Below are 18,856 nucleotides of genomic sequence, written 5' to 3' on the forward strand. Positions count from 1 at the left end.
GCCTAGCAGGGTCTCTATGAAGGTGCAATATTTTTTATTTTTCTGTTGTTAGGTTCCACCTGAGCTATTCTGTGATATATGGGTTCAAGATGCCGAGTACATTCGAAATCCATGCATTTCGCTAGCTGCCTATGTGGCTATGTGCAACAAATTTAATATTTGTATAGAATGGAGGAGCTCTGATTATTGCCGTAAGTATTCTGCATGTATGTGTACCTCTAGTGTTCGGAGAGAAAATTTGCCTAATATAAAGTTACTATAAGTTGAAAATATCAGTGCTCCTTGAGTCCTCATGTACTTCGGAAGTCATGATTGAGATGATAAATTCAGCACTTTTTTATGATGCAGTAGAAAACAGTGTGCAAAAGGAATCAGGATCATTATAGCCATTTCACAAATGGAAAAGGTAAGCTAAAGAACCTTGCTCAGAAGCCTTCCTCTGGCTTATTTTGCACTTAACTGTAGAAGTCAAATCTTCTCACTTGCAGTGTAGTGTTCATTTCTCTCAGCCATTTTCCACTGATAAAACCTAAAACCCCAGAATTATTTGCGGAAAGGAGGAAGCCACAGAAAGCAAGTTCTGTGGTACTTTGAATTGGTCATTTCTGACAGCTGCAGAAAGCTGTGCCTTTGGCAAAAGCATTAGAGAAATTAAACACCTTTGATATTAGATGGAAGGTAAGGAGTAAAATCTGAGAGCTAGAGTATCCTGGTGGAAGTCACCTCCCATAGCAGCATACTGAAACATAAGGCCAAATGTGATTTGTAGTTGTCAGTGAATAGAAAACATGGACTACAGCATCTCTTTATGCTGTCAATGGTCACTGAGGAAAAGGAGGTCTGTGGTTTCAGTGCTTGAAAAGGGAAAGACTTATTGATGAAGTGCGGTCCCCAAACTAAGAAAACTCACTGTACATAGAAATCATAAGTGATGTCTGTTTTAAAGTGATTTAAGGTGTGTATGCATATGCGGGCTGCGTGCAGGCATGTTGTAATGCCCTGCAAATACTTGTGGAGTCTAAAGCTTAAAAACAGTCAATTAAAAAAAAAAAACAACAACCTTCCGTTTGTATGGATTTTACTAGGAAATAACTGTTAAAAAGAGATCTTACAAAATATATCTGTAAATACAGTCACGTATTCCATCCATCGTGAACGGGCACATCACTCTTGTACCACAGTGACCTCTGGTGGTGCGTGCCTAGCAAGGAAGAACCATGAAGCCGCATCTGGATTTTGTGGTTGCTAAGTGTTGATTTGACATACACTGATTTTTAAAAGCCCGAGTCCCTCTATTTACAGGGCTGTAATGCATTTCCTGTAGGGCATTGTGACCATTTTTAGTAGTGAGGAGCTGAATATAATCAGCCTTCTCTCTCAATTAATCTTTAAAGTCTAAACTGGAAACTTCTTTATTTTTGAGCAGACAGACCCTTTGTGAACTTGACTTTTTCTCATTACCATGATTCCAGATGGTATTGCTGTATGACTTAGGCATCATTACATGATGAATATCATATATTTTAGTATTCCACACAACCACATTGTTGGCATTTGTAGTCATTCTTAGTTTGCCTCATTTATGCAGATTTTATCACAATTTTGAACCAATGAAAATCACATTAAGTTTTCAACAGCAAAAGCTATATCACAATGAGATGCTTTTTTTTTCTTGTCTACTCCTGTGTGCAGCCATAACATGCCAATGAATTTACATTAGTAAAGAATGTTAAATTTAACTGTGTTCTTTGACTTAAAAATAACACACAAGAGATTAATTAATGTGGATATCTATTAAATATAATAATTACTTGATCCCATTATTTATTATTTCATGGTAAAAAAATGCTAAATTTGCTTTTACATATATATTTTTGTAATTAACAAATCTTTCCCCTTTACTAATCACTGCATTTTCTTTAGCCACTGCAAAGTATTCAGAATGATTCAGAACACTGTATTATTAACCCATGTAGTCTAATTTATAAATGGTTTTGAAGTTAAATTACTTTGCATCAGCACTTCTGCCTGATTTGATATCTCTACTGTCAAAATGCAAACTGAGGCCTGTTAAAAATGTTACTTCAAGAAGAGGAGTAACAGTGCATGCAAGTTCATTTTGTTTGAATTTGTCGTGTAGAGGGTAACTGGTCTGTATCGGTGTTTTAGGCTGGTATATCCAACTGAATTGGCAAGCACAGAAAGCTGATAAGAAGACAATAATATCTTCTTTTAGGTATTGCCTCATGTGATTACAATTTCAGAATGAGTTAGTTGTTTATTTCCTTCCTAGCCTTCCCCTGCTCTGAAAACTTCTCCTATCGGGCTTGTATAGCCGCCTGTGAAGTTCCAGATAGCTGTCAGAATAACGAGGTTGTTTCTCTGGACTCAGACTCCTGCTCACTGTTGACAGAAGGCTGCATCTGTGCTGGAGGGACCATCCTTCACCGAGCTCACACTGCTGTCTGTATTCCTGAAGAAAAATGTGGTATATATGGATGCGATTTTCTTCTTTATTATCTGCAAGTTGGTGGTCAGATACTTGATTAGTAATAAGTTGAGTTCTGGCCTGATGTTTTATGGGTTCTGCATATGTCATTCAGTTGGGGACTTCAGGTAGTCAGTAAACATAAACTGTACACGTGAACAAGCAGGGAATGTCCTTGTGACATACAATTTTGCTCACCTTCTCTCTGCTAGAGGATGCTCTTTAAAATTGAAGTTTTTGCTTATGTTTATACATTCCTAGCGTTCTACTTATGTTAGTTTACCTCCTTTTCACTTTGCCCTCTGGCAAGGGTCCAACCTATCAATAGTAAATGGCATTCAAAAGACATGCAGCAACAGTTAATTACACATTTTGAATAATACATGTATATTCCCTCTGTTCTTTTTGCCAGCATTGATATTTGTTTTCATTACAATTCTGCCTGAACATATCAATTTATGGACCAATACTTAACACTAACAACATAAACTTTAAAGATGCAGTTTATTATAAATTAGATTGCATAAAACCCTGTAAATTTATAATAGTTTTGATGTATGTGAAATAAAAAAGTAACTTATTTTCAGATTACTGGTTTAAAAACAAAGAACTGGATAGGGATTTTAAATGACTAGCCTTGCAGGGGAGACACAAAACAAAGTGGAGGCCTTGAGCCTCTGGAGGATATTGAGTGTCTTGCTTTCTCAAACAAACTCAGTCTCAGGCTGTCTCCTCTTTCACTTTTTTGTGGGATGATGGGGATAGGTGATGCCTTTAAAGCTCTGGGATTTTTATACTTCATAGATCCACACCCACTGTGGAAGAAAATGGTGGTCAAAATTTGAAGTAAAAAGGAATTACTTCCATTTTCTGTTGTCCTGATCTAGCTTGTACAGATAGCTCAGGAGCACCTCATGCAGTAGGTGAGATCTGGAAAACTTCTTCGAGCGGATGCTGTATGCAAAAATGTGTTGACAGTGAGACCATTGTTCCAGTGGAGTACAGCTGTTCAGATATCCACAATTTGCACTGTGAGAGATTCGCAGAAGTGGCCTTGCTTGTTCCTGGTGACCCGACATGTTGCCCTCAGCAGATCTGTAGTAAGTATTCCTCAATGATTATGAATACTGCCTGATGGAATTTGTAGATATCCTTTCTCTGAAGTTTGTTTTCCTGTTACACATCCTACTTTTGAAGTGAATGAAAAACTTGGATTTGAATTTACAGATTATGTAGAAAACTGTTAAAACTTCACATTATTTGGCTCAGTACCCTCAGTAGCACGGTTTTTGGAGAGTTGTAAAGGGAGGGGACAAGAGTTGTAAAGACTGAAATAGCACTGTTTTTATCTGGATATGAACTGTGTTTCTCTTAGCTGTACAGGCTACTGATTTATTTTTAATATCCAAATACAAATAAATGATACAACTAATTCCAAGAAAAAAGGATCAGATGATTGTTTATCTAATTTACAAAGTGAGCAGTAAAAAAAGGATATAAAATCTTTTTTTTTTTTTTTTTAAATCCTTATTTAGATTAGAAAGTCCATCTTCTTAAAGAAATTGCAAGCAGCTTCCATGTTTTGACCACCTGGGATGATGTTGCAGTGACTTTTCCACGTGATATTTTATATTTTTGATGTTTATTTTATTTTAAATTCTCACAAGGACTCAGCTCTAATTTAACTTTGCCTCCATGGAGAGTGTTGCAAATGCCAGACACTTCTGAATACTGACTTAGGGGTTTTTGCTGGCTTATTGTGGTTTTCAGATGCGTGTTGTTATTTGGAGATTTGGGGTATCAAACTGCAAATACTGCTTGCCATTGCTCTACTCAACTTATAAAAGCATAAGATAGCTTAGAAGGTTTCTTGTTTTTTCTTTCCCTTTTTGTAACAGTTTGTAATCAAAGCCTCTGTGAACCCTTAATCCCTGAGTGTAATGCCTTGGAAAAGCTGGTCACTTACTACAGTGAAGAATCCTGTTGTCCCAACTATGTTTGCGGTAGGTTTCTTTTCAAAAGATAAAAATGTTCATCCTGTAAAAGATATTCAGTAAACTAAACAGCTCAACTTATAATCAAAAAGGTAGTTAGTGTAGACTCATTTTTAATATGGCCATTTATTAAATTATCTTTCATCTAAAAGCTCAGGGTTAGTCTGTGCCTCTATTTGAGCAGATAGAACGATGAAGCAGATGAATGATGTGCTTAACGATCAGGCAAGAGTGTGCCTTTGCTCTTTTGCAATACAAGATAAAAAATTTTCTAAAGCATCTTGGTAGTATCTCTGTTCTGCACTGCCATTTCTTAACTACACATCATAACAAAGGAGGAATGTACATCTCTTGTACCTTTTTTCAGAATGTGATCCAGCAAAATGTGAACCAGTGGAGCAGATGCCAAGCTGCCGAGATGATCAAACACTAATTGCTGCTCGAGTGGAGAGTACCTGCTGCATTTCCTATATATGTGGTACGGTGTCCTGGCTGTTTGAGACTATAAGTGCTTTTACATATGCAGTGATGTCTACTAGTATCTTGCTAACTAAGGCTCCTTATACTTCCGTTAGCTCTCCCAACATAGTAAGGCTTGAAAGTGGTTAAAAAAAAAAGGACATTAAGCTTATAAAACATAAGAAATGGCAACAACCATTAAGAGTCACAAGACAGCTTTGTTCAACTGAGTAGTTGGGTCATGTAGAGGAGTGGTGTTGGAGTCCATGGATGAGGTAGTTGAGGGCTTTTGAGACTGTCCATGTACAGTGCATGGACATTTTATCTGAAAAAAGGTTCAAGTTGTATATGCTCTTGCTTCCTATATTCTGTTGTATGAGCTGTGGACCATCTTACTCAATGGTAAACATCTCATATGAAACTATTATGCAAATTTGTTCAGTTCTTTTGTAGTTTGGCCTTTAATGACTGAATTTATTAATAAAATTACACTTTGAGCATCAGTATAGGAGTTCTGATGTTACCATATGGGTTTTCTGATAATAATGTGATAATGAGGTCCTATTGAATTTACTCTGGTTTTGCCCATAGATACCTGTGAATCAGAGGCTGACTCATCTTGATTAGCTCTTCCATGTGCAAAATTTGAGCATTAGTAGAAAACTTGAGTTACACTTCTGCTGTTTACAGTAATCAGGGGGTCACTTTGATCATGTGACAGTGATGTGCTGTGTTTGGCTCTTCGCTGTCTGCACAGCATCCTTCTGTCTCTCTTTTGATATAATGAGTCTTTGCACTGTGCATATTAAAAAGTACCTATTGTGGTTTTCATATGTGTTCAAGTAGGAGATTAACACGGGGATCACAGCAGATGACCCTTATTAGGGATCAAAGATCCTATGATTTGGGCAGAAGTATATTCCTGAAAACAACAGTATGACTTGGTAGGAGAGAAAATCTAGCAAAATTTTCATAACAGAAAGGCAGAGAAAATCCTGTTTGTTGTGATCCATCTCACAAATAGTATATTCATTCTTTATAGCAGGGGACAAAGAAAAGGCAAGCTGCACTGAAAATTAGCCTCTTGTTTAGGGACTATAAGGAATGAATACAGAGCACCTTTGTTCTCTTTCATATGTGTCTGCGACAAAATTATGGGAAGTAGTAAAACTTCTTCCCATGTTTTTAAATAATTGTTTTTTCCAGCATGTGGGGCTTGCTCTGACCAAATACCCAAATGTCAAGAAGGAGAAGTTCTTATTGTGGATAACAACACTACAGAGAGGTGTTGCCCTACTTATCACTGTGGTAAGTTTGACTTAATTTTGATATTTAAAGTAATAGAGAACATGTTAAATTTTGTAGTCTGGATGTTCAGTGCCAAAAATGGTGTCTCGGAGAGATAGTTCCACTTGTGCATGTAAGCAAGCTATCATCTGTAGTCTTGAACAAATAATCTTTACTTTTAAAACTTCATGTGCCTAAAGCATTATCTCAATATCTGTACCATGGACACAAACGAGTAATCTCAGGCCCCCAATTATGGAGATTTATAACTGTCGTAACAACAGCCCAGAGTAGCTGTACTCCAGGCTACTATTATGGCTAATGATTACATTTAGATTGTTAGTCTTTTCAAGTAAGATATTTTCTAAAAGTATTTATTATGAATAAGTAATTTGCTGTCTCATGATTCATGTTTCCATTCATCAAAATATGACAACCTTGTGTTTATTGGACTTTCTTTTCTTTAATTTTAGTTTGTGAAATACATCGTTGTCCTGACTTCAAATGTATGCTAGGCATGTCTCTGGTGGAGGTATGGAGCCCAGAGAAGTGCTGCCCCTTTCGGACATGTGGTAAAGTGATTGATTTTCATTTTAGTTGATTAGACAATAGGACACTGACAAGAGCTTTGGCCTCTTGAGTTTAAGTCTAGTTTCAGCAAACTATACCATTGTGATCTGTTCAAGAACAAATGATACAGAAAAGTCATGTCATGGTACAGAACTTCTTAATCTGCTGGTTTTGTTTTTTTCTTGCTTCACACGGGTTATAGTATACTGTAGAATTTACCTGTCCAAACTAGGTGATTTACCATTTTGAAAATTTTGTAAGAGTTAGTGTATTTGGTTTGCATGGCAAGGTTTTGGTAGCAGAGAAGTTACAGGGGTGGCTTCTGTGAGAAGCTGCTGGAAGCTTCCCCCATGTCCAGTTAGAGCCAATGGCAGACACTCAAAGATGGAGCCACTGCTGTCCAAGGTTGAGCCCATCAGTGACAGCGTAGCACCTCTGGAATAATGTGTTTAAGAAGGGGGAAAAATGGCAGCATGACAGCAATTGCAGCCAAAGAGAGGAGCAAGAATACTTGAGAGAAAAAACTCTGCAGACACCAAGGTCAGTGCAGAAGGAGGGGAGGAAGTGCTCCGGGTGCTGGAGCAGAGATTCCTCTGCAGCCCGTGGTGCAGACCATGATGAGGCAGGCTGTCCCCTGCAGCCCATGGAGGTCCATGGTGGAGTTGATACCCACCTGCAGCCCATGGAGGACCCCACATCAAAGCAGGATGCCCGAAGGAGGCTGTGACCCTGTGGGAAGCCCTGGAGCCTGGCAGGATTTGTGATCTGTCGTGGTTTAAGCCCAGGTTTAAGCTGAACCCAGGACATGATCCCACAGGGACCCATGCTGGAGCAGTCTGTTCTTGAAGGACTGCACCCCATGGAAGGGACCCACGCTGGAGCCGTTCATAAAGAACTGTAGCCTGTGGGAAAGACTCACATTAGAGAAGTTCATGGAGAACTGTCTCCCATGGGAGGGTCCCCACGCTGGAGCAGGGGAAGAGTGAGGAGTCTTCTTCTGAGGAGGAAGGAGTGGCAGAGATAATGTCATGAACTGACCACAACTCCCATTCCCTTTCCCACTGGAGGGCGGAGGTAGAGAAAATCAGAAGTCTGGGAAGAAGGGAGGGGTGGGGATAGGTGTTTTAAGATTTGGGGTTGTTTCTTTTTATCCTACTCTGATTTGATTGGTAATAAACTCATTACCTCAAGTAAAATCAGTGACAGTAATTTGTGAGTGATGTGTCCCTGTCCTTATCTTGACCCACAAGCCTCTCATTTTATTTTCTATCCCATGTCCAGCTGAGGAGAGGAGTGATAGAGCAGCTTTGGTGGGCACCTGTAGTCCAGCCAGGGTCAACCCATCACTGTTCATTAATTATTTATGGCTAGAAAAAACCAACCCAAAAACCAAACACACACCCCCTGAAAACCCCAAACCCCCCCAAAAAACCATCATAGGTTCACAGGGCAGGCATTTGTCAATTTAGAAAGACTGTAATGCATCATACATCTCTTTCATGCCTTAAACACAATTCTCCATTGCTTATATTGATTGTAACAATTGTCATCACTGCGAGATTAACAACTAGAATGATCAGGGGTTTTTTAATGTGTTCAGGTGAACTGCAGTTGATGCAATGCTGTAAATTGTTGTAATAAGTAAAGGTGGTCAGAGAAGCAGATATTATTTTTCAGGACAGAATAGAAATCAAATGTAATTCTGGATTCCCCAGATGGGTATATTTCAAAAACCAGCAGAATTTCTTCAGTGATGACTTATAAATCTAGATTTTTCTACTCTCTCTGATGCTCTGTTGTAAGTAAATAGTGCATAACTTTCTAAACTGTTGTTTCTGTTACTGTATTTTTTTTAGAATGTGCATGTGAAACAATCCCCAAACCTCAGTGCAATCTGGTATGGAATTAATCTTTGTGAATATTCTTTTCTTGATTTCTTAATAAATCTATTTCTCAGTATCTTACTAATAGTTTTATCAGTGAAATATGAAATGCTATGTCATTCTTTTTTTTTATCGCTTTACAGGAAGATACACTCATTTTTAAGAAGCCAGTTAAGTTTAAATATCTTGCAGAATAAAATGGCAGTATAGCATTGATATTTCTGGAGTTTTTTATGATCATATCCTCCCTAGAAGTATTTGTAGTGTGAAAATGCTTTCATGCACCAGAGGATAAAATTTTGTTTTTAAAGGGTCAGAAAGAAAATCTTTTAAAGCATCAGTGTTTTGTTAATATTATTTGTTATAGTGAGTATGTTAAGACATGTCATGCACTCAGACTGCCGACAAAGCAGAAACTGTGTTCCATTGTGACTTGTTCTGCATTGCAAAAGTGCTTATTATCATTGCTGGGTTAGGTTCTTGATCAGTACTGGGTATACTTAATTTTGCTTGTTATTATTTTATGCAGAAAATAATATTGCCATGTGAGTAATTTACAAAAATTATAGTTTGGAATCCTAGGAAGGAATTGAAAATAGCATTCACTTTTATAGAGGAAATTCAAAATGCTCTGTAAGCGAGGTTGTTGTTAGTAGTTTCACTTCATAGAGGAAGAAACTTGGGCATACTTGCAGAAAACTAGGAGAAAAAGTTTAATATGCATACATATAAACCATAAAAGACAAAAATTAAAAGTACATCTGTGCTATTGTAATATTATTTCCATCCATTAAGTTATTCCATGAAAGAATATGCTCCACACTGCATGGAGATTTCTGTACAAAGGCAAGCCATTGCTTTTCATTTTTGGCCTGCCATAGTCTTTTCTGTCCTAAATGTCTGCTGTACTGACACCAACAACCATTCCTCTTTTTCAAGTGTAAAAAATTCTCATGTGGTTGTCATTGCCAAATTAAGTGTCCCTGTGGGTGATGAAAATGGATTCGAAATAGGTTTCTAGGGGCAAGAGATACTGCTATTCAAATCCTTAATGAAAGGTTTTTAAAAGAGAAAGATCATACAGATGAGAAAACACTGTTGTTTCAGTTAACTTTTTTTTTTTTCTGCTTTTATACACTTAGGGCCAGAAACTTCAGATAGATGATCAGTTTCAGAACAGTACAGAAAATACCTGTAACTGTATTAAGTACAAATGCGGTAAGTCAGAAAAGAATTTAATTCAAAGAAATACTCTTTCAAGTACTAAGGTAAATTAGGAATTGTGAATCAGATGTTCACTTTTAGCATAGTACTGAGGAGGAAAGGTTTGACTGACATAATTCAGAAATAGTGTAAGAAAAGGCAAAAAAATAGGACTGCTCACTAAATACTTGATTGATTATGGCCTGTCCTTGTATTCTATTAGTTCCTGCAGCAGGAGGTCTGTGCAGGGAAATAGCAGCATTTTGGGCAAACTGAGTGGTGTTGACTGAGCAGCCTGCATTTTGCTGAGCTGGAGTTAGGATTTCAGTAAGAAACTAAAACATACACTCAATGTCCACAAAAAAAGTCTCACTAACCCATTATGGGACTGCTCAGGAGCTGGTGGCATGGTTATGTGCTTTACAAGGTCAAGGATAGCATTCAGCACCATGCAAATTCATCTTAAAGCATGCCCAACAGCATCTGGGAAAACTTGGGAAAAAATAATTCCTGTGGGGCACCAAATTGGCCAACAGAGTTGGGATTGTCCTTGCCTCGATCTCTACAACAAAAGATGTATACTTCTGAGCTAATTATCCTCTGTGCTCTTAGTAATCATTGGGGAGAAACAGACATTTCTGAGGTACATTTCTTATCATAAGTAGCCTTATAAAACAAATCAGTTGAAGAAGCCTACACTGTCACTATGGTGGTTCAGCTAATAGAATATTACATATTTATTTAGGTTGCATGCATGGTTATGTTTGAAGTAATTTGGCAATTGTAGTGAAGCATTAGACTGCTATTGAAAGTTTATATTTGCAAATTTGACCCATAATTCTTAGAGGGAGGGTAGCTTTTTCCATTCCTGTTTTACTGTTTGAAACATTTTTTAACAGAGTTTTGATACCAAGTTGATTGTCCTGAGTATGCTGTTTATTTTTGTGTTTTCTTGTAGTGAGAGACAAGGTTTGCCTGAGTAATGAGAGAGGTGTGCTGCTTCCTGGACAGGCAATTGTGGAACATGGCACAGATGGCATTTGCCGTATTTCTTATTGTACAAATGTGATTGATACCTCCACTAAATACTACCGAATAAACCAGTCTTCAATAGACTGTGCTGTCAAGTGCAAAGCTGTAAGAGATTCAGATCTGTAGACATGTATATTGTAACTGGTGGTCGTAATTATATTTCATTTGGGTTTGTTGAGTAGCTGCAGTTGTAGGAACAAGATGGAAAGAGTAATTGTTAGATCTCCCCCTATGCTACTGCGTTTCTGATGGAAATTTATAAAAGTCTCACTTTTTTCCCCCCCATGTAAATCTTATACAAACTGAAGTATACAGCATACTGCCCCCTTGCATCCCTATACAACTTCAGCTGTATTATGCACAAAATGGTATAAACTAATGGCAGACATTAGCATAATCAGAATTGGGAAGAGAATAATTGTAAATAAAACAAGAATTCAAAATGTGGTGAAAGCAGCTTTATAAAATAAGCAAATGATATGTTGTCATTTTACAAAGTATGATTGCTATGGGAATATTGTATAGATGACTTTGTCTAGTTATGTACTGACTTGATTTCTAATGTGTAAGAAGTAAAAATTTCAGTGGTTCTTGAAGTAAGCTGTCAGTCTTACATTTGAAAATGGTAGAAAGACCAGTTCATTCTCTCAGAGTTCGAACCTCTTCCCATTTACTTCAATTAACATCAGAGGTATTTTATAAAAGTTTCATGAATGTACAGTGTGTCCAATTGTAACCTAAGTGATTTTGAAAGTTAGTTAAAAAATCCCTAAAATCAGATATAAAAAAAAAAAACAATCCAAATTGCCCATTGCAGTAATAAATGTCAAGCTGCAGGATGGTCTTATACAAGGAATAACCTATTTGATTTTGGCAGAACCAAGTCTATCAGCCTCCAAAAGATTTATCAACTTGCTGTGGTAGCTGTAAGAACTTGTCTTGTCTTCACACTTTCAGCAACGGCACAGTTTCCAATTTTAAGGTAAGTCTATACATGTCTTACTTCCTCAAAATATTTAGAAGTAAGAAAAAAAGTTATGACATACTGTACACACATTGCCATATAAAACGTGCAAAGAAGAGATTTGTTAGATGAAATACTAGGAATAGTTTTGCATGTGCACAACATTAATTTCTTGGAGAGCCAGTCATATACTTGTCTACGAAGATTAAGGGATTTGATATAGCAGAGAATTATCATCAACTTGGTTATTTTAGAATCTGTTTAACATTACGTATTTCATGTACTGTCAAGTTGAGTGCTTCAACAGAACTGTAACATGAATTTAAATTATATATTGCCATAAGTATTACTTTTGATTCAGACAGGATGACATTCAGTGGAATTGTATTATAAATACACATAATACTGTTTTTTTGCCAAGTTGCCAAGTAAAGTTTCTATTTTACAATTTTTTAACAGCCTGGAACTGTGTGGATTTCAAACTGCATCAGATACGAATGCATTAACACAGCAATAGGGCCAGTTCTGGTTTCCTCTCCAGTTGGCTGCCCACCGTTTAATGAAACTGAATGTGCAAAGGTCAGTGTTTGATACATTGTTTGCATGATTTATGTTTGCATGAAAAGATTAACACTGACAAAAGATGTTTTTACCCAAAGAAGGGAGAAATTAAGAATTCTCACAATGCCTGCATTTTTGCCCAGGCATTTGAAGGTGAGAAACTCTAACTATACAAATACAGTGTGCCACCAGGCTTCTCAATTACACAGCTGAGAGACCTCTTCTGATGCTCAGAAAATACTTTTTTTCATAGAGGCTTTTAATACCAAAATAGTCCTCATACAGCTGTTTGAACTTGGATGATTTTCTGGGTTGGACGTTTCCTTTCTAACTGATTTTCTGTGTATAGCAATTTGATTTGTTACAATTGAATATCAGGAAAATAATTTCTACAGTGAGACATAAAGTTTTGTGGACTAGTTTTGCAACAGAAGCAAAAGCTCTATTTGAATTTGCAAAATAAGGTTAAACTAAATGCCAGAAAACGTAGGCAGGCGACATCTCGTATTGCTTTCTGTAACTATACATTTACGTGTGGATGGGAGGATACTTCTTTTAATGAATGATGGTACACAAGCAGAGAAGAGTCCTAAAGAAACTAGCTGCCTGTAGTTCTTCCTTGCAGATAACAATGGATTGGTTCTTCAGAGAGTCTCAGTTATGTAGGAGGCGAAAGGCTTTTAGCTGTGGATATCAAAAACTGAACTCTGCTTCAATGTACTCGAGACAGCTTTTGAAAAAGCTGCGGCTGTTCTTCCCACAGTACTCTGGAGAGTGCTTCATGCTACAGCACTGAAGACAGCCATGGATCTCCTTTATGGGAAGTGGGTGACTTCTCATTTAGATGAGATTTCTTCCTGCTTTGAATTCAGAATGAGGGGAGTTGTGATGTTTGTGATTTTTTTTTCCTTTTTTTTTTTCTTGGTGATTGTCCATATGGCCTCTACAAAAAGTCAGGGGTTCACTCTAATGATGGAGGTGGACTTAGCACAGCCATTTCCTCTTCAAATGTGGGAGCCATTTTGATAGCTGGTAATGTATAATGGCGCCCAGTAAAAGCCGCCTAATACTCACTTGTGCTAAAACAGTCAAGTTAGATCATTTACAGCCAAACCTTCATCCATTCACCTGAGTGCTGCATTTGCCTGAATAATGTTGCAGAGCTTTATCTGGAAGATATTTCTAATAGTGCAGATATATGGGCATGAATGTTAGAAAAAATCAAGTTTTTTCCTCTTTATTTCTTTTTTGGTCAGGTTGGAGGCTATGTTGTGCCATTCTTAGAAGGATGCTGCAAAACATGTAAGTGATTAATGACAATTCCTGCCTCACAAGTCTGTCTGATATGTTATTACCTTAGAAACAAGATTGATTCTTTCCTGCATGAAAGCTTGATTCACTAATCCCAAGGGCTATTCTTTTCTCAGTTTTACTCGTGTAAATATCAATGAAACTAGTGGAGGTAAATCAGAAGAAAGCAGTTTAAAGGGCTTACTCCACTGAAAATGATTGTGGCTGGCCAAGTTACTAAAATTGCTACCTTGAGTATTTTGTATTTCTCATGTAAAATTCCTCAAAATATTAGTTACTACATTTAATGTAATAAAATATAGTGTTTTGAAAGGCACCTTCAAACATGCTTCATCTGCATTCGTATCTTTAGTAAAAGTGAAGATTGATCTGTGCAGTTTCTAAATTGATACTGTAAATAATTAACTGAATGTAATATAGTCTTAGGGTCCATTAGTAGACATAGTTCAGAAGCTTTCAGGCAGTATCTTTTAAAAGAATTTGTAATAAAGACACCTCCCTTAATTGATTACCAAGATATATTTTGACATCTATGAAAGCTAATGAAAGTTCTTTGGAAAAAAATAAAATAACAAATTCCTTACAGAATAGGTTCCAAATATGCTAATGCTTAATATAAACAAGAGCTAAGTATATTTTTTCTTAACATATTAGTACATAGCTGAAAGGTTTTGTCTGATTTCGTGAAGCACTTAGACTTAGGCAGATACCTAACCTGAAGAAATTACGATCAAATGCTTGAAGTTGACAATGTTATAAATAATTATAAAGGAGATTTTATACTGGACAGTGTATTGTACTGTTTTTAAAAGCTGCAAGAATCTCACTTCGTTTGCACAAAAGGCTGGAGTAATGACCTAAAAACTAAAGACAGTAGGAGATAAATTGTGGGAGAGAATTGGAAAAAAATGCAGGTATCTCCTGCTGGGTGGGATGGAACTTGACATGACTACCAGATATGGTACCCTGTGCACAGTTACTGCAATGGGATATATGTTGCCAAGTGGGAGGTATTTTTTGGTGTTAATCACTATGTATTACATTTTGTAGTACAAAGTTTGTTGAAACTGTGGAAGATTTATCTGCTTTTTTGCTGCTCCACATCACTGTGAGGGAATGGAAATCTCTCTCGTGTGTTTTCACTCTGATGGACCTGTGTTTCAAGCACTTGTCCTAGTTCTGTAGCCAAATCTCCATAGGCTCTTTGAGATTAGTTTTTGATATCTGCCATTACCCTTCAATGCCTTAGCAGCCATATAGCACAGATTCTGAACAGTTTATTAAGACCATTAAAAATCCACTAAGCTACTTTTCAGCAAGGTAGAAGATCTTGCTACGATACTTACAGAAAGATCATAACCACACTTTCAGATAATGAAATGAAACTAAGTTAATAATCTGAGGCATGCATCACAAAGTAAAATTAAACCCTTGAAATATCTAGTGACTTCAGAGATGCTCAGAGAAAATGATACTATTTCTTTCTTTCAGCTCTAAAGGACAACTCAGATTTAGGTATCAGATTGTCTTAGTTATACTAATGTAGATCAGATCCTTCCTGGTTTTGGCATTAGGCTTAGCAATGTAAATAATACCTGGACATGGTCCTGAGCTGCCAGCACAGTGATGCTGCTTGAGATGACTTCCAGACGTCCTGACATCAGCCATTCTGTCATCCTGTAATAAGCTTGAATTTTTTTCTCAAAGATGCTGAAATCTAGTAAATCCAAATTGTTTCATACTGATAGGGAATCCTCTGTAACATGTACTCTGTTCAATATGTAATATTCTTACCAGGTTCTTCAGTGTCAATGCTCCTCCCATTCCCTGTTAGCCCAGTCACTCCTACAGCTTATGCTAGCTGTTACACAGGTACATTTTCCTGGAAATAAGTAGGACTAACCCAAACAGCATCATTGTTGATTTCCAACAATGTACTCCCTGATAGGAATGTCAGGCTTCACGTTACCCAATTATGGCGCAAGCTGCAGTGTAGTATAACTGCTCACAGTTCAGAGTGGCTCACATTTTGGTTTTATTTTGTTTTTCATTTTGCACTGTGTGGGCAGTGCATTGTTGTTAGCCAACAATGTACTGTTGGTAGTAAGCACTCATGTAGTTTTTAGCTTGCTGCATGTATAAAATTGCCATGTTGAAAAATGTTTTACAGTGCTGTGGAACATTGAGACTGATGGCTTTGCTTGTTAAAGCTTATTCTGTAAGCAACATTTTCACTGATGATGTATTGTATAGTCTGGCTTCCAGTGGCATGTACAGTAGAGCAGCTCATTTCTTTCCCATCCGTATTTAAGACAGTATACTGAAAATAACTATCCTGTGTTTACTCCATAAAAGCTGGAGATTATCTTTGTTCTTCTTAATAGAGTATGTTAATTTTTTTATTTGTGACATGGAATGAATGCAATTGTTTTGCATGTGTGAAAACATCTCTCTATATTTCTGTAAGAAAGATGATGTTGACTGTAATTTTGTACATCACTGAATGATATATCCCTCATTAAATTCCACTTATGACTCCAGGAATGCCACACTGAAATCTATGCTACTCTTGCATATTGACATCACTTTAAATGACAGCAGTGTTACAAGTCAACCCAAAAACCAAGCAGAGATTTTCAATTGTACAGACTGTGAAAAGAATCTCATCATATTACAACATGTATAAGATGCTCACATTTTGTAAGGTTGATGATGGAAAAGTGTATTGTGTTGTAGAACTCATTAAAAGCCACTGGACATTAAAGTAGATGCATGGAAATACATTCTACATTTATTTCTTTGAGAAATGGAGGGCCTGGATGAAGCCATAGCCATAGCTGCATGGAATCCTCCATCCTACACACCATGTATAATGTAAAAGAAGAAAGGACATGAATAGGACTGTGAGAAACATGAAATAATGGTAAGGTTTTTATTTTCAAAAACAATGAATTTTTTTCCCTCATTTCTCAATTTTTTCCCTAAGCAAACTTAATTCAGTGATAGTCGAGCAGTAGCCAGCCATTTCTGATTGTACTCTTTTATTTGCTTCCAAGAAGACTGACTGCTGTCCTTTCTTTCATGCTCTAGAAACCTCTGCTATATCTAGAAACAGTAGCATGATTACATATTAAAAAAATAAAATAAAAAAATGCAAACCCCAAAACCCAACACAAAAGATGATTCTGTTTGGGAAGCAGTATTACCTGGTTTGACAGTGATTAGAGCAGGGAACTGGACATAGTACATCAAGATGTAATAAACCTCAGCTCAGTATTGGGTATTGGTCAAACCAATGAGTCTTTCATTGCCCATGCTCTTCTGGAGCTAGCAGTATCGCCTTTTGTCAACACCTTTGAGGTTTTTGGCTGCAAGAAAATGCAGCTTTCTAAGTGGAGAGTCATGTGGGACTGCATCATAGTGTGTAAAATCTCCTGTGAACCCTGTGGAAGCTGGTATAATGAAATGGACTATTCATTTCTCTTACAGATCTGCAACGTGATGTGGGTTCTTCAGCACAAAGAGGATCATCGTAAGAAGATACTGTGCTTTCTGTTCTCCAACAACTGAACTTTATGCTGAACTTTGCTTTTCTTCAAATGATCATGATTCCCTTCTGAAGTTTAACTCCTTATTTCATTTACTGATTTCTTCTTACATTTTTTATTTCATCCATATGCTTTGTACACACTTCTGTGAGAAAAATTGTGGAAATAATGCTAATAAAATCTAAATTAAAAATTTTGTTTGATTACTGGTGTTCTTTTTCTTATTTAATAAAGACATATAGAAATGTAAAGCCCTCTGAAGCCCTATTCTTCATCAGACTCTGCTGTTAAGTGTTCAGTTTAACTTTGTATATGCCACTGGAATGCAATTGCTGCCATTAAAGTTTGTTACAGTTATTTCATAGAAAATGCATTTTATGCATTATTAGCAAGCCTTCTCCCAGGAGTGGTTGATCAATTTTACAAAATTCTTTGAAAGACAGTGGACTTTCTCTTAAAAGGCTTCTGAGTGAAGAATGAATCTTTTATAATTGTTATTGAAGAGATCAGAGATACTTTAATGAATGAAATAGAAAAGCTTTAAAAGCAATGCAATGTATGTAACTGCCAAAGTTTTGTATGTGTAGTGATGTATTGGGTATTTTCTTCTTTGTGTTTCTTGACACCATAAAATGTTCAGGAATATTCTTGTCACTGAAATGTTTAGAATTTTAAGCTAATATTTTTCAACCAATACCCCTTTTGCAGGTAAGGAAGATGGTAAATTCTGCAAAAAGGTGACTGTTAGGATGACTATCCGCAAGAATGACTGCAGGAGTAACACACCAGTAAGTAAATCACCATCACAATTTCTTTCAGTAGGCGGGAAAAAATATGAGAAATAAAAAGAAGGAAGAAAAGGAACACAAATTCCACAAGGCTATTGTCTGCATTTCTCTTTCACCGACACAGAGGTTTCTGTGTTTCATAGAGCTTTTTCAATGTTTCTCCCCATTGTCAGCAATGATCTTCTCTAATAATAAGAACAAGGGGGTATGAATTCTGCTTTTGTAAGCACTTAGGCATACAAAATAATGCAATTATTATATGCAAATTAAATTTGATATAACTGTCAGTGACATAGTACAGTTGTGTTTAATTTCCATCTGTTTAGGGAAAGTAATAAAATGCCAACTTCATGAAGAAAGCAATCTTGGGTCCTGAAGGCTTGGGGCTGTTTTTTTTCAGACAGTAGCGTGAGCATACTGTGAAATGTGCAGGCAGAATGAGGCACTACCCATGTATCTGCCGAACGATTTACTGTAGGAGCACACTAACAATGTCCTGGGCAGTAAGGCAGTGTGAGCAGCAGCAAGGGTACAGACAGGCGTCTTAAGTGAGATATGTAAGAGTGCCTTGAACAGCTGTAATAAAAGAGAATAGGGAAACAGCTGTAACCTCTAAAATTACTCTGAAAGTACATTTTGTAGAGTAAACCATTGAGCAGTCAGCAAATTTAGTCTCAGTGTCTCATTGAACAGAAATATAAATCCCGACTATTAAACTTGAAAAAATTATCAATTTATATGACTGTTTCTGTTATGGTCTGTATTACA

The 18,856-nt window shown here is 36.9% G+C and overlaps 1 protein-coding gene across 1 annotated transcript in view; it reads left to right on the plus strand.

Moving 5' to 3' along the window:
- The window catches only part of LOC104399710 (otogelin-like), a gene marked incomplete at its 5' end in the record, with an annotated part of 62,878 nt that overhangs the window by 43,339 nt on the left and 683 nt on the right, over positions 1-18,856 (plus strand). The window contains 14 exons of the mRNA XM_010010811.1: positions 53-191; positions 2,294-2,488; positions 3,376-3,588; positions 4,387-4,491; positions 4,850-4,960; positions 6,148-6,249; positions 6,702-6,800; positions 8,655-8,695; positions 9,824-9,899; positions 10,843-11,021; positions 11,794-11,898; positions 12,340-12,459; positions 13,698-13,743; positions 18,009-18,088. Coding sequence (XP_010009113.1) covers positions 53-191; positions 2,294-2,488; positions 3,376-3,588; positions 4,387-4,491; positions 4,850-4,960; positions 6,148-6,249; positions 6,702-6,800; positions 8,655-8,695; positions 9,824-9,899; positions 10,843-11,021; positions 11,794-11,898; positions 12,340-12,459; positions 13,698-13,743; positions 18,009-18,088 — 1,611 coding nt within the window. The remainder of the gene's footprint in view (positions 1-52; positions 192-2,293; positions 2,489-3,375; positions 3,589-4,386; positions 4,492-4,849; positions 4,961-6,147; positions 6,250-6,701; positions 6,801-8,654; positions 8,696-9,823; positions 9,900-10,842; positions 11,022-11,793; positions 11,899-12,339; positions 12,460-13,697; positions 13,744-18,008; positions 18,089-18,856) is intronic.

Source organism: Nestor notabilis, unplaced genomic scaffold, assembly GCF_000696875.1.
Source record: "Nestor notabilis isolate BGI_N333 unplaced genomic scaffold, ASM69687v1 scaffold7700, whole genome shotgun sequence".
Taxonomy (NCBI): Eukaryota; Metazoa; Chordata; class Aves; order Psittaciformes; family Psittacidae; genus Nestor; species Nestor notabilis.